Source organism: Hylobates moloch, unplaced genomic scaffold, assembly GCF_009828535.3.
Source record: "Hylobates moloch isolate HMO894 unplaced genomic scaffold, HMol_V3 SCAFFOLD_8, whole genome shotgun sequence".
Lineage (NCBI taxonomy): Eukaryota > Metazoa > Chordata > Mammalia > Primates > Hylobatidae > Hylobates > Hylobates moloch.
Window position 1 is genome coordinate 56858477 of NW_026652283.1, and position 16768 is coordinate 56875244.

The following is a 16768-nucleotide window of genomic DNA, read 5'->3' on the forward strand; positions in this document are numbered from 1 at the left end:
GGGATGAGATGTAGGTCTGTCTGATACAATATAGCATAGTGATTAACAACCTCAGCTCTGGAGCCTGGCAGCAAGGCTTAGCTCCTCACTGGCTGTGTGATCTAGACACGGTACTTAACTTCTCTGTGCCTCACTTTCTTGTACCTATAAAAATGGGCATTCTAATATTATCTTCCTAATAGGATTGATATGAGGAATAAATAAATTCATATTTGTAAAGTTTTTAGAACAGTTCCTGACCCATAGTGAGATCTATGTGTGTTGAATAAATAAATATTTAAAGGAAAAAAGAAGATAGTATGAAAACTATGAAGTAATATCTACCCTATAGAAAAGAAAGAGTAAGAGAAAAAACAATTAAATATATTCTGGACCAGCAATAAATCTCTTCAAAATCAGTTGCCCTATGAAATATTACATGCACACACGCACATGCACACATACATACACCTGAAGAAATTAAATTGCAGCTTCTGGACATATCCCTAAAGCCTGCATCTCTGGCATTAGGGAATCTAGTTTCCTTGTTGCCACACCGTTTGGGAGACACATTCCACATGTGTGTGTAAAATGCCTTGAAGACGTGCAAGGTGGCACATACAAATAGCGTAGGTGCCACACCAGTAATAAGATATGTGGCTCTGTTTAAAGATCTGAAGGACACCTCTCTCACAAGATAACTTATGGTGGAGGGAAGAGATTTTACTTCAGTTATGAGATACCCAGAAAAGTCCTGGATGTTACCTGAAGCTTTTGGGGAGGAGAGGGTGGATAGAGCTGAGAAACATCAGAAAAACATGTGGTTGACTCCCCTTCTGTGGGAACAAGGAAAGATCCAAACCTGGTCCTCATTCACGATAGAAAGTTCTTCCTCCACATGCCATTGGACCTCTCCTAATTTGGCCCATTGGAGGCAAAAGGAATAGAATGATGCCCAGATGGGACACTTTTATTTTGATGATCCCGAGGCAGTAAAATTTAAGCTTCAGATCACTTTAGCTCTAAAATCCCCTAAGCTAAATGTATGGGAATCTTGACCTGGCTACTTTTCTACCTTGCCTTTGTTTTTAACCTATTTTTATTAAGAAGTGGCACCAGTTAAGCCAAGATCACATATTTCCTTTGATGTAAGCAGGGATTTGCTTTGTTTTAAAGCCGGGAATAACTGGAGGAATCTATTAAAGAGATAATTGGCCAAATCTTCCCCATGTTAACTCTAGTTCTGGGAACATTTTAATTATATCTTTCCTAGACTTATACAGGGAATCTTATATCATTTCACTCTATCTACTATTATAGGTCATAATTCCCATAAATTTAGCTTAGAGGATTTTAGAGCTAAAATGATCTTAAGAATCTTCTATGTCAGCATTTCCAAGCATTTTTTTATTTGTTGTTTTTCTTATGAAAAGTCAGAGCTCCATTCATAAACAGATTCTGCCTTCAAAGATGTCTGGAAAGAGTATCTTCCTCTCAGCAATAGACAACACCTCAACATTAGAGAAGTTTCCTAGAAGCCCTGCAGTAAAGAAATCCTTTTCACTTTAAGCCAGCAATTCCCAAGTCTATTTAACTAGAGAACCATTTTCACACATAACACCTATTTCTATCTTGCAGAATTATCAGTTTGAAGAACACACTGAAAAATACTGAACTACATGTCTTATCTTGCTGCTGGCTTCCCTCTTCATCAAAATAACAGGACTTTTTGGTGTTATATGTTGTATGGAAATAAACAAAGACCAAGCAAATAAGAACAGGCAAAGGCTATTTATTTGGAGGCTTGCTATAGCCATCATCACTTGTATTTTGGCAGAGATTCAAAGGCAGGCAGAGGAGTGGAAAAGCTTTAGAGAGAAAAAAGGAAAGGCTTCAAGTATGCCCATATTGGAGGCTGTCGGTTGAGAAAGTTGTAGGTGGCTTAACTAGAAGTGAGCGTCCTATGTGATTAGTTAGGGGTGCATATAGTACTTTCTCTGGTTGGACTTAAGTGGAACTGGGAAAAAAAATAGGGAAGTTGTCAGCTATTAATCAAGTCCAGATTGTTAGGTGTCAATTGTTATAGCGGTTATATTTTGGCTTCTTGGGCTGTTTGTTATGGATAGTTGTCTGACTTCCTGTAAGTCTGACTTACAGATAGTAGACTGGCTTCCTAGGCTGGTTACTCTAGATAATGGGTTGGTTTTCTGAGCTGGTTGCTGCGGATTGTGAGTCAGAGTTCTATTTTTATGTATAATCTGGCCATTGTCCATTTGTATATTCAGTCTTTCAGCTGAGAAAGAGAAGGAAGTCCAGAGGAGGTAGAGGAGGCTGCTGGCTGCATTCATAGGCCTGTTGGGTGACACAGCCATTAAATCTACGTGAAGGTTTAGACCCCTGGGCTCTTCAGAATTTTTTAAAGTTCATCCAAAGGGGATGGACTCTTGGCTTTAGAACTTCAGGGCAATATACATATATCCCTGACATTTCAGATAAAATAACAAGAAAAAGCTAGTGTCCTCCCTCCATCCTTCCCTCCTTCCCTCCTTCTCTCCCTCCATCCCTCCCTCCCTCCCTCTCTCCCTCCCTTCCTTCCTTCTTTCCTTCCTTCCTTCCTCCTGACCTTCCTTCCTTCCTTCCTTCTTCCTCATTCTTTCTTTTTCTTGCTTTGAATATTGCCCATAAAGTCTGTTCAGTCATTCTTTTTTCAAGCATAGGTAGGAAAAATTAATGTTTTTTCTTGAAAAGACATAGTGAGAGATATTTGCTTGAAAAAAGTCATTCAGCAGAAATGTGTCCCAAAATAATAAAAAAAATTTTTAAAAATTGAACCTGACTGCCTGTCAAGGGCAGCTTGAGAAATATGTCATATGGCTCACCTAGAAAATATATATCTTTTAAAATACCCCTTTCTTTTTAACTAATGGAATTATTATCTGTAAATAGGCATGGAAAAACACTTCTAAGCATTAACAGTTATGTAACTGTTCCCTGACTATGGTGTGGTATAAATGCATCCAGGAGAAATGTTGATCAGCTAAGTAATGGAGTTCAGTTGTTTGGCCCATTCTGGGTGGATATGGAACACTGTTATCCCTACCCCTCTTCCCCACCCAACATCTGTGCTTGTTTCTTTATTTTATCTTCCCTCTGTTGTTCTGGACTAAAAAGCCAAGGAAGTTATAACAAAAGCACCAATTAGGAAATGCCAAGTTTACGGAGTTAGGTATGATGAGAGAGAGGTAAGGAGGGTGATGATGATAACATTATGGAGGCCATGTATGTGTATGATACTATGATACTTTCTCTTTTCTCTTTTCTAAAAGAACTAATTTTTTTTTTTTTTGAGATGGAGTCCCGCTCTATCACCCAGGCTGGAGTGCAATGGCGTGAGCTCAGCCCACTGCAACCTCCGCCCCCTGGGTTCAAGCAATTTTTCTGCCTCAGCCTCCATAGTAGCTGGGACTACAGGCACACACTACCACACCTGGCTATTTTGTTTGTTTGTTTTTTTAAGTAGAGATGGAATTTCACCATGTTGGCCAGGCTGGTCCCAAACTCCTGACCTCAAGTGATCTGCCCACCTCGGCCTCCCAAAGTGCTGGGATTATGGGCATGAGCCACTGCGCCCAGCTTTCTCAAAGAACTTTTATGCCCATAATTTTATTTTGTTCTCACAACCTGCCTATAAGGTAGGTAGGATGAATACTATTATTTACACTTTTCATATATGAAAACACAAGTAAATGAGTGGCCTCCCTAAAGTCATACAACTGGTAGGAATCCAAACTGAAAAGAAAGCAAGAGATTATCTCACCTAAAACTCTCACCTTACAGATGAAACAACTGGGAACTGAAAGATCCCTGAGCCAGGTAGCCAGAGAGGATAGTTAGGTTGCGAGAACAAGAAGTCATGGGTATGAAAGTGACTATCATTTTGAAACTGCCTACTGCAGCAACACAGCCAGCCTTAGAGCTCAGGCTTTGTGATTTCTTTCCTGTTTCTTTTTCCCCTAGGAAATAATTCAATTAAAGGTGGCTTTGCCTAATAATTTGAAAAATTTTTATTTAGTGGGCTTGTTTTTTTTAATAAATAAACTTTTCAAACTAAAAGCAAAGCTGCTGAGCTGACCTAACTATACAATACTTGTTATTAAATAGTTCTACATATGATGCACATCTTATGCTCTAATAAAATGTACCTTTAAAGCATGTGACTGAAGGCTTAAACTTGTAAAGTTAGAATTCCATTGGTATGCTTTTGAAGTTAACGTAGAAGTTAAAAGTCAAAGTATGTAGTAGTATGACTGTTGGTAGTCACAAAGATTAATGCCCTAAAAGAATATTTGAAAGAAAAGAATACTAAAAACCTTCTCTTAGTTTCAGGTAGCTTACCTTTGATTGCCTAAGATAAAATTTAAGCAATTGATTCACTAAGCATCTTTCCTGACCTTTTTTCTTTTCGTCTTACCAAAAATTATTCCCATATGATTCACACAGAAATGAAAATTTGGCAATTACTCACCTAATTTGATCAGGGTTGACAAGCAGCTAATTAATCCCACCTACTGTTCATCCAGTTTAAGCATTAAATTAGTTGATTTAGCCTGAAAGAAACATGGGTCAAAATGGCAGGATAATTCACTACATATGTATTATTGCCATTATATTTGTAGACATGGGCACACACCACACATTCTCTGCATAATATATATAAATTTACTATATATTGCCCTTGTATTTGTATATATAAAAATATGTACACACATATGCAAGTGTGTGTATGTACTCCTATAACTTACACATATAGCAAAGATTAAGCATAGAAATAAAGCTAAAATTGGTTTTCTAAACTTAGCAAGGCAATTTTTTTTCCTATGGCCTGATTATTTTGTTTTGATAGCATTTATATTTATAGTAATGGCTAGAATTCAAACAGGGTGACACTCTTTCTTCAAGGTACTCAAGGAAGAATAGCCCATTAATAACATCACTAAGAGGCTGTAAGGTTGTATTTATTGAGAGTGACCTTGGACAACTAACTTAACTTCTCAGAGCCTCAGTTTTTCTGTTAGTAAAAAGGAGAAAACACATGACTATCACAATGTCTGGCACAGAGATGGCACTCAATATTTGGCTGTTCCTGCCCCTTAATGATTTAGTCACCCTGATACTGTTCCTTCTGGTAAAGAAGAAATAAGCATTATCAACCTGAGAGTAATTAAAACTTAAATACTGAACACAAATCAGTTAAATGAGACAGAAAAATCAATGTTATCAGGTATGTGAGCTGAGTCAATTACTGCAACCATTAAAGAGAGTAAAAATCGGGTGTATTACAGTAAGCCTAGAGTTTAATATAAATTTGCTATGGGGATATTATAGCAGAATGAGTAAGAACTGCCGCCTGGCCTCAGACTCATCTGGAGCCCCATCCTGGCTTACCTGGTGTCTTAGGGACCTTATCTTTTTTCGAAGTACTTTTACGCCCATAATTGTATTTGTTCTCACAACCTGCCTATAAACTAGATAGGATGAATACCATTATCCCCACTTTTCAGATATCAAAATGCAAACAAATGAGTTGCATGGCCCAAAATCACACAGCTGGTAAGAATCCGAATTGAAAAGGAAGCAAGAGGTCATCTCAGTTAAGCCTCTCACTTTACAGACAAAATGACTGGGCACCAAAAATCTATTTGCCAGGTAGCCAGAGAGAGTGTAGTCAGCTTTTGAGAACAAGAAGTTATTGCGTGTGAAAGTGACTGTCATTCTGAAACTACCTACTACAGTAACATAGCCAGCCTTAGAGCCTCAATTTTCTCATTTATAAAATTCAAATAATATCAACTGTCCCACAAGGATCAAATGGCTTAATATATGTATGCAAAGTGCTCAGCAAAATGCCTGGCATGGAGTAAGGGTTCAATAAATGATAGCTGTTACTATGGTTCCAGAAATTCTCTTCATCAAAGAACATTTAACCATTTTCTCACAATTACAACACTTCGCCTCATAGAGGTGGGTCATGCTTTTTGACTTGGGACTTATGAATCAGTCTCAGAACTGAGCTTATATCTCTTCTGTCCTTAGGGATGGTGAACTTCAGTGAAGTGTCTGGGTACCCTGTGCTGCAGCACTGGAAGGTCCGGTCTGTGATGTACCACATCAAACTCAACCAAGTGACCATCTCTCAGGGTGAGCACTGCTGTGGGCTATCCTGCCCACCTTCCCTGGAACTTAGAAGTCCTTTCCAAGGGGAGAAGCCTTTGGTCCCATTGTCATAGATGCAGCCTAAAGTGTAGCTACGGCATGAGATGTGTTAGCTATTTACTCAGATGTATCCAGAAGAGCAGATGGCTAGAATCGGATTCTTTTCTAAGTAGAGATTACATTGCACGTGTTATCTTGGATTACAGAAGAGAGGGAAAGGGCAAGACTGGAGCTATTGAAGGTATAATTTTTCCTAGGCTCATCCAGTATATGGAGAGGATACATAAAAGCAGACTTTACAAATTGATAGAATTAAGTATTCCAAATGCAAAGAGCATAATTTAGAGACTCCATACAACGAACTAAAAAAGAGAGCAAGAAAGAAGGGGGAAGGAAAATCAGAAAGCAGCTTAACCCTCCTAAACAGCAAGTGAGTGAAATAAAGAGACTGAGAGATTGAGAGAAAGAGAGAGAGAGAGAGAGAGAGAGAGAGAAATAGATATTAGTAGATATTAGCTCTCTCTACATAGCTAGTAAGTTAAGGAGTAGTGAGTTCTAAACTTACTTAGGGTTTTAGAGTCAGAAGAGGGAGGTAGAGCCTTAGGGCCAATGGGAGGAAGATAAATGGTAGAGGACAAATAGAAAAGTTATGAAATAAAGTGAGACAGAAACTCACAAAGGGTAAAGTTTTGTGCATAAAGATAATGCATTAAGGATATAGCACATTTTCATAGGACACAGGGGACCCAGGACTTTTTCTTTTTGAACACAAAAGAGTTCTTGGCAAGAAGTGATTGGGATGGGGACCTTAGTGACAGAAACTCTTCTGGTGGAGCACATCTAGAAAGAACTAAGCTACTTTTCATTCTAGGAAAATACGACATTAGAGACTTTACTCCATTTACACAGTCAGTGTGCACCCAGCACAGATGCTGTGCATATCAGGAGTTAACAATCAAATATCGGCCAGGCACGGTGGCTCACGCCTGTAATCCCAGCACTTTGGGAGGCCGAGGCGGGTGGATCACGAAGTCAGGAGATCGAGACCATCCTGGCTAACATGGTGAAACCCCGTCTCTACTAAAAATGCAAAAAATTAGCTGGGCGTGGTGGTGGGCGCCTGTAGTCCCAGCTACTCGGGAGGCTGAGGCAGGAGAATGGTGTGAACCCGGGAGGCGGAGCTTGCAGTGAGCCGAGATCATGCCACTGCACTCCAGCCTGGGTCAAAAAAAAAAAAAAAAAAAAAAAAAGTATCGTTTTGCCACATGCCATCCACAGTCACACAATGGTGTCACTGTGAGGTGGATCTCAGCACTTGAGTCTCAAGCTGAGCTAGACTTTACTTTGCCACTTTGCCTTGATAGGAGACAGGTATGTAGAAAAAGGATGTGAAAATAGTAGATCCAAAAGGTTTGTTTGGAAATTTACATAGCCCTTTTCAGACAGTATACAGTAATCCTTTTTTTTGAGTCTCGCTCTGTCACCCAGGCTGGAGTGCAGTGGCGCAATCTCGGCTCACTGCAAGCTCCACCTCCCGGGTTCACGCCATTCTCCTGCCTCAGCCTCTCCGAGTAGCTGGGACTACAGGCGCCCGCCACCGCGCCCGGCTAATTTTTTTGTATTTTTAGTAGAGACGGGGTTTCACCGTGGTCTCGATTTCCTGACCTCGTGATCCGCCCGCCTCGGCCTTCCAAAGTGCTGGGATTACAAGCATGAGCCACCGCGCCCGGCCCTACAGTAATTCTCTTAAAGAGAGACAGCAAATCCAAGAAGATTTGCCTGCAGGGTTGGGGGAGAGGGGGCCAACAAGTTTTCTCTTCCGTTTGTCATTTTCCAGTCCTTTTATTTTAGAATTTCTGCAATAAAGTAGGAGTGTATTAGTGACTTTCCTTTCTTCTGTCATTGTCTTCTCATTGCCCATGTCTGCATCTGAAGGCAGTATTTTGCAATTGCCTTTTTCGGTCACTACCCACAGTTAGAATACATTTTGTATCGTGACCTTGTGAGTACACATACTCCCACATGCACACAACAGAAGTTTCATGAAGCGATACTTTATCTTCACGATGTGAAATGTTCTCAGCTGGTATTTGTGTTTCTATTTTAGACTACGCTAATTGTTTCTGCTTTTTTCAAATGCTATTATTTGAACTCACTAAATTGATTTAATGTCATGACCTGTGATTTAAAAAAAAAACAACATTGATTTAAAGAGGGCAGGAGTAGAGGTTTGGCAATGTTTTGCTTAACTTGGCACAAAGTTAATACAACCAACTGGCTTAAAAGATACTCACTTAGGAACTGAAATGTCTCATTTAGCTAAATGGAAACATTCACCAGACACTTCTAGCCAGCTCTCCCACATCACTTTGAGCCACACAGGCACTTCCATGTTTGGGACTGAATTGCCTGGGAATCCGTATACCCAAAATGTGAGCCCTCATTCTTACCCTTGGGTGATGCCTCTCCATAGCCCTCAGCAATGCTCTCCACTCGCTGGATGGGGCTACATCTCGTGCAGATTTTGTGGCGCTGTTGGACCAGTTCGGCAACCATTACATCCAGGAAGCTATCTACGGCTTTGAGGAGTCCTGTTCTATCTGGTACCCAAACAAGCAGGTCCAGCGGCGACTCTGGCTGGAGTATGAAGACATCAGTAAAGGTGAGTGGCACGCTTGTTGGCAAATTCCATACCTCATGCCAGTACCGGCTGCCTGCATACAATCTATAAGACCCATTTTAAGGAGTCTGTAGTAACAGGACTCAATCAGATTTTCCCCCAATGCTCTGTGCCCATCTTTAACATTTCCAAGGTTTGGTTGCAAAAACCAAATCTCAAAATCAAAGTGTTTAGGGAATTTTAGATGCAGAATGGGGTCAAAACTGTAAGCTTACTATGTTAGTTATCACAGACAGAGTCCTCTAAAAGTTCTTGCTAGCCACCATCCATTTTGCTACCCTAGGGAGGACAAAGTATCAGACTGCTTGTATAAAGTAGGAGAGAAGAAGCAGTGAGCGTGGTTCAGTCTCCAGGAGTCACACCCAACTCTGCCTGGAATCCGTTTATAGCAGCTACATACATAGTAAACCCCTTCTTGCTTCATCCTGCCCTCTGCGTAGGCTCATTTTTCCGACTGATTTGTGTTATGAGGGAATCTCTATTGGCCAAGTGTTTATATAACTCTGAATAACAGCCTCACAAATAAATCTTTGTCTACTGTCTTGACAGCAAGTTAGTATTCAGTCCAAGTAAGTATAAGAAATTGGAATTTTTTATACCTTCTTGATTCACCCTCTGGTATAGCAGGCATAGTGGCCGGTATATTTGTATCTGATCAACCAAGACTGCTTTAGAATTGCCATTCATGGAATTTCTCTTGAGTTTATCCACATGGCATTCTGAAGAGGCCAAGTTGTGGATATGGGAGTTGCTAAAGGGCAAGTGATGAATTAGCACAATAAAAACTCAAGAACTGGGTCATCTTAAGACTCAATGACCAAGGAAGGTCTCCTCTGAGACAAGGGACCTCTGCTGTCAGCAGGGCTGCCACAGGGGCAAGTATGTCTCTGTGACTGAGGTGCTGTTGGTTCTCTGAGCTCCACACAAATTCCTGTTTTGCCTTGCTCAAGAGGTAGCAGAGCTATGATGGCCTCTCCGCTGGCTGGGCACTTTCTCCCAGAAGAAACAAGACATTTGTGTCTGGGCTACAGTGGCTGCAGTCCTTCATTCCCCTCAAGCCTTGATTCTTGTGAACTCAGAAATACAACCACAGGCTTCTGCTATCTCTTCAAACTTTAGGATCTTAGCATTGTTCTGATTCCAATTTGCCAAGAGAGCAATGTAATATAAGCAAATGTAGATACTACCAGTTCCAGCTGGCAAAGCTTTCTTATGTTTTCATGCCAGAGCCTGAGGACTGAACCAGAGGGCTGAATCCTCTTCTATTTCTGTTTGCCAGTGGTTCAAGGATTGCCAGGGTCTCAGATTTCTGGGAGATAAGAGTCTGACCCTACCAAGAGCTCCTAGTTCTAGACCTTGCCTCTCTCCCAAGCAATGCAGTGTCCTTAAGGTTAAATACTGAATCCAAGAGGGAATTCTGTCCACGATCTTGGCATTATGCCCTACTCATCTTGATTGCAAGCCTTTCTTGCCACTCAGGGGCTAGTTTTGTCACAGTCTAAGTGTTGACTTTGGTTCTCTGAAATATGGTCTATATTAAGCTCCTTGCTTGTTACTAATCTTAAAAGACATTCAAACATTTTAGTAGGTCTACGTCAATTTCTATTTACCACCTTCATTCCTAAAACTTACCTCTAAGTTATAGGGTTTATGTGTTCTCTTCTTTAGTCTGGTTCTTTAAATATATTTCTCCTCCTTAGGTATCAATTTCCTTTTATTCCAAAATGCTGCACAAGGGAATGTCACTGATAAAGAATGACACATGCATAAGACAAAGGGAGATATTCTTCTGTCCTGCTCTCTGAGAGGGCTGATACAGAACAGAACTTTACCGTAGGAGTGACAAGTGTGCTGTGAGGGCTATACCTTCCATGACATGCAAGGGACACTATTTTTGGATTTGAGTCCTTTGATTATATGTTATTGCCTGCTCTGACTTGAAAACCCTTCTAGTAAAATGGGTTTCTCTGTTTCTTATTTCTGTACCTATGACTAGATACCTAAAATTACATATGGATTGAATAGGAAAGGAAGTTTACCAGTGTGAAATTAAACGGAAAAAGCACAGGACTTAAGGATGGAAGTCTAGAGTTATCCGGGTGATATTACTTTAGTCAATCACTTATCTGGACCTCATCTGTAATGCCCTCTCTAGTTCTCCAGCCCCGACAATTTAGGAATCCTTATGAATCTTCCTTTACATAGGATGTGTTCTCAGGTTAGGTATTTGGTAAAAGTCTCCCGTTCTTTCTACAAAGTCATAGAATTCTCATGAGTAGGTTCTTTGCCTTATTCAACTTTAAATTCCAAGAGCCACAGAGCCAAGAACATGCTAAGCACTAAAGGTGTTTGCTATTGCTGTTGCTTTGTTGTCACTGACAGTGGTGGTGGTGGTAGTAATGGTGTAAAAGCCCCCCTGAGGTGGTGACTTCCATGTGGGTTTTATTGCAGATATGTAACTTGCTTTAGTTATGCCTGACTGAGGAAAATTCAGAGATGAGTGTTTTGGGCCAGATCTTCAGAAGGCAGCCTCCCATTTAACAGGCACTTATTTATCATGCTAACAATATGTGGTTTGCCATACCAACGTTGAGGATCATCTTGCTCAAGGTAAGTCTGATGAAGCCTTTCTTATTTATTTATTTATTTATTTATTTATTTATTTATTTATTTATTTATTTTTTCCAAGACAGAGTTTCGCTCTTGTTACCCAGGCTCTAGTGCAATGGCGTGATCTCGGCTCACCACAACCTCCGCCTCCCAGGCTCAAGAGATTCTCCTGCTTCAGCCTCCAGAGTAGCTGGGACTACAGGTGCCCGCCACCACGCCTGGCTAATTTTTTGTATTTTTAGTAGAGACAGGGTTTCACCATGGTCTCGATCTCCTGACCTCGTGATCCGCCCGCCTTGGCCTCCCAAAGTGCTGGGATTACAAGCGTGAGCCACCGCGCCCGGCCTACCGCTGTTCCTTTTCAATATATTAGCACCTCATTTCTTACAAGGGTAGTTTATACCTCTTTTCTCTACTTCCTCACCTCCAGGTCACTCTTCAAATTATCACTTTCAGCTGTTTTGCTCTACAAAAACAGTGCTGGAGAGGAAAGCCTACCCTACAGCTTCTTAATTGGAGATTCCCTGATGTCAATCCTGTGACCATCCCATGTATCTCAGCAGAAGACTGTGTCCCTCTTGACCAGGGCAGCTTTCTTGAAAATCCTCTCTTCTCTTGATGCCCCAGATGTAATTCTGTCCAGATTATCTTCATAAATCTTTAGCCTTTATTTCTCATTCTTTTTTGCCCATACTCCTCTAAAGAAGCCATGTACATCATTTCATGGGGTTTTGTCCTTAGTGAGTCTCTCCATCCTACTGCTGGGCACTGTCATTTTGTGGCTACCTCCGCTGATGCTCCTAATTCTCTCCTTTTTTCTGAGGCTTGAAACCTCCTTTGCTCTTGAGTGTTTAGCATTTCTACCAGGAAATTCTCCAGGTACCTCAATGATGGATGCTTTCTTTTCTCTTCCCGGTAAGTACTACACTGTGGTAGATTTGTGAACTCCATTGATGGGTCACAGTGTGGAGTGAGGATTCCTTCTTGATCCTCCTCTTTACTCTCCACATTCAACCATTGCAAAGTCCTTTTCACCACCTAAGTATGTCTTCAACAGGGTCTCCTCTTCTCCATTTCTTCAAGGTTTTCAAAAACTATTGCAATTGCTCCCTTGTGTATCTCTTCCTCTTCCGTTTCCTGCCACTCCACTCCATTCTACAACTCACCATCTGTTATCCTTTTTTTTTTTTTTTTTGAGACGGAGTCTTGCTCTGTCACCCAGGCTGGAGTGCAGTGGTGCGATCTCGGCTCACTGCAAGCTCCGCCTCCCAGGTTCACGCCATTCTGCTGCCTCAGCCTCCCGAGTAGCTGGGACTACAGGCACCCACCACCACACCTGGCTAATTTTTTGTATTTTTAGTAGAGATGGGGTTTCACCATGTTAGACAGGATGGTCTTGATCTCCTGACCTCATGATCCGCCTGCCTCGGCCTCCCAAAGTGCTGGGATTACTGGCATGAGTCACCGTGCCCAGCCTGTTATCATTTTTAAATGCTGTCTAATGACATCACTCCTCAGCTTTAAATCCTTCAGTAACTCCTTTCTGCCTTCTCAGCATGAACAGCTGACTGCACTCCCTGTATTAGTTTTCTGTGGCTGCTGTAACAAATTACCACAAACTCGGTGGCTTAAAAAAGCACATGTTTATGTTTCTTAAGAGTTCTGGGGGCTAGAAGTCCAAACTCAGTTTCGCTGGACTAAAGTCAAGGCATCACCAGGGCTGGTTCCTTCTTTAAGCTCTAAGGAAGAATCCCTTGCCTTGTCCTTTCCAGCTTCTAGAGGCCACCTGCATTCCTTAGCGTGTGGCCTCTTCCTCCATCTTTAGAGTGCATCACTCCAGTCTCTGAGCCACATAGCCTTCTCTATGACTTTGACTCCTCCTGCATCCCTTTTATAAACACCCTTTTGATTGCATTGGGCACACCCAGATAATTCAAGATAATCTCCCCATTTCAAGAACTTTAATTCAATCACATTTGCAAACTCTCCTTTGCCATTCACAGGTTCTAGAGATTAGGACTATGGGAGCCATTTTTCAGCCTACCACCCCCTCTCACCTCTCCAGCCACTGCATCACTGACTGCTACCTACCCCGAGTACCCTCCACTCTGATGACATAAGGTTATCCTCTGTCAATCCAAAACCTTTTCATTTGCCTCTGCACAGTTTAGGTCCCTAGAGACTTCCTTCCTGCTTCAGTCCAAGGTCAGAGATTTGCTCTCTCCAGTCTCCACCACTACTCTGTCTTACTCAGAAATTTTCTCTCTTGAATGCTTCTCTTGTCCTCCACTTGAAACTCTCTTGTCCCTTTGTGTCTGTTCTGTTGCCTTATTCCTGGGGGCATCTATCTCTCTTTCCAGGCCCTGACGATCAACACATTAGGCTTCCTGGCTATGATTTATGTTTCTTGCTTGCATTTTTGCATTGCCTCCTAAAGGTCTATAAATTGCTAGACCTTAAATAATTAAATAATACCCTGTCAAGTGTCAGGCCCCAACATGGGTCCAGGACTACAACTTCCCTAGTTTGAAAGAAGGCATCAAGGTTTTTCACGCTTCCAAGCCTTGGGGCATGTGATTCTCAATCTATCTAAATTGCCCTCCATTCTACCATCTCCTCCTTCCTACTCTGCAAGAGCTAGCTCCAACATCACTCCCACCAAGCCTCCCCTGACACTCAGACAGGGTTCTCTGCTGCCTATTTTATGCTCTCACAGCTCTTTATATGGATCCTTTGGCAGCACTCTCCACATTTCCCTGGATTGTCATTTCCCTGCATGACTGTCTTCCATAATAATAGACCTGACAGTATTTACCATATTTATCTTCTTTTTTTAATTTCAAAACTTTATTTAAAGTAATCAAAATGCAGAAAACAGAATAAAATGAAAAGTAAATCTTCTTCCCACTCTTATTTCCCAGTAATCCAGTTCCACTCCCTAGAGGCAATCAGGCAACCACTGCTACCAGTTTATTGTCTGTCCATCCAGAGATAGTCTATTCCTAGCCAATGGCAGTGAACAAAGCAAACTTTAGAAGAATAGATATTCTAGGGTCTGGCCTTTCTGTAAAATTATAAATACATATATATTTAATTATTTTATCCTTTCTCTCAAAATATAGATATATATATAATATATATTATGTATGTATATGAGTTTGTGTATATTTATATAATATACACATACATACAAACATGCATATTTATAGAGAAACATGTACATGTAATCTCAAAATAAATTATCTGTTTGCTCCAAGATTAGAGATATGGATGAGGGACTTTTATTTTTTGGACTAAAAACCTCCAAATTGCTTTTCCCACAAGCATCTGCCACTGTTATAATAAAACTCTTTTAAAAGATTGAAAAGAATATTCTGAAAAGTTTATGTTATCCTGAGTTAACTGTATCAGTGAGGTAACTGATAACAAAGGAAAACATACTTTTTATCTGCGGAAAGCTGAGCTTTGGACCAAAGTCTGGGAGGAATTACAAAACGATATGACCATGTCTTATTAATCTTTGAGTCTTCATCCCTGACACAGTGCCTGGCATGTAATTAACATCCACATTTTGTTAAAGGAATGGATCCTTTATATTTTCTTACTTCATAAGAAACCAGTAAAGAGATGTAGATCTATATATCCCAGAGAAATAACCAAGAAAAAAGGAAACCAATTTTAAATTAGAAATTTCAGGGGTTTAATTGTAACCCTCACCTGGTGCACTAAAGCACAGTACATTTTTTTTCTTTTTCTTTTCTTTATACTTCATTCAGGAGTGGATTTCCTTGGGTCTTTCTTCCCTTCCTTTTCCAATATCACTTTCATTGTTGCTTTAGATCTGACCTTTGCCAATGCCTTTTCTTGCTATTTCTTTTGGTGCGTATCAGCGGGGTTACCTGGGTGGACAAATTGTAATAAGCAAGCTCTTCCTTTCCACTGCACATTCTCATTCGTAATCCACATTTTTTTCTACATATTCCACCTTTTTTTTCCTGGCCAGTTGCTTCCTTCCCATCGGGAAAGCTGAGAAGAATGACTTGCTCTCCCTCTGAGGCACAAGCTGAGAGTTCATCCTCTAAGGTGACGCTCAGGCTCTAAGCAGCGGTAAATCAGAGTCAAAGAAAGGAGTAAACCACCTACATGGAATTGTATTTCCAGCAGACAAGAGGTCATGTCTTCCACGTTTTTATGTGGATAAAGCCCAGGAAGACTAAATTGGTTCCTCTCCCAGGACAGTAAACAGACCTCTGCTTTGGCTGAACCAAAAACAACAGCTGAATCAGCAATCAGCCTTCTAATCCTGCTCTGTGAATGCGGTCAGCCTAGACCTGTCCTTGTGTATTTCAGGCTGATGTAGTTCTTAGGCTAACTTGCTTCATTGTAACATATGGCATAGAAAGACACAAATTTATAGAAATCCAGTGAAGAGTCAGAACAAATTTCTATAAGGCTTCATGTTTTACAACCCCAAGGTTGCAAACTAGCTCCAAAGGATCTTTCTGTATGCATTTACAACAACAAAGATAGCACTCAAGTAGCAAAGCAATTATGGCATATAGTTATTTTCTCTAAATGATTAATTCATTCATTCAACAAATGTTTGCTGAGGGCCTGTGACATGCAAAGCCCTGCAGTGAGCAGACGGGATTTAGAGAAGGCAGCTGTTCCACAACATTCACAGGCAGACAGGCCTGATGAAGGTGCTGCCACAGCAAAGCCCACTGGTGTCATAGACAGAGCCTCCCAAAGACACTCTGAAGCTTTCCTAAACATATGTGTGAGGATTTAATTTGAGTCTCCAGGCCCCTAGGCTCTGATGCAATGAGTCCAGAGTAAACTAGATATGTAGGTTGAGGGAGAAAGTTACTAAGAATAATATTACCAAATAGCTACCTTTTTTTTTTTTTTTTTTTGAGCAGGCACTTTGCTAAGCATGTTATATCGCCTTTTTCATTTAATCTTCAAACATATACATATCATTTAAGTCTTACCCTCCTCATTTTATAGATAACGAAATAATAATAATGAGAGCTTAAATAATGTGCATGTGGTCACAGAAATAGTAAGTAATAGAATCAGGATTAAAAAGAATGCCTTGGCCGGGCGCAGTGGCTCACACCTGTAATCCCAGCACTCTGGGAGGCCAAGGCAGACAGATCAGGAGGTCAGAAGATCGAGACCATCCTGGCTAACACGGAGAAACCCCGTCTCTACTAAAAAATACAAAAAAATTAGCTGGGCGTGTTGCCAGGTGCCTGTAGTCCCAGCTACTCGGGAGGTTGA

General features: G+C 40.9%; 1 protein-coding gene across 2 annotated transcripts in view; it reads left to right on the plus strand.

Annotated features, from left to right (window-relative positions):
- The window catches only part of ASTN1 (astrotactin 1), a 307337-nt gene that overhangs the window by 225541 nt on the left and 65028 nt on the right, over window positions 1-16768 (plus strand). For both annotated transcript variants that reach the window (XM_032160908.2, XM_032160909.2), the window contains exons 15-16: window positions 6073-6177; window positions 8666-8854. In XM_032160908.2, coding sequence (XP_032016799.1) covers window positions 6073-6177; window positions 8666-8854 — 294 coding nt within the window. The remainder of the gene's footprint in view (window positions 1-6072; window positions 6178-8665; window positions 8855-16768) is intronic.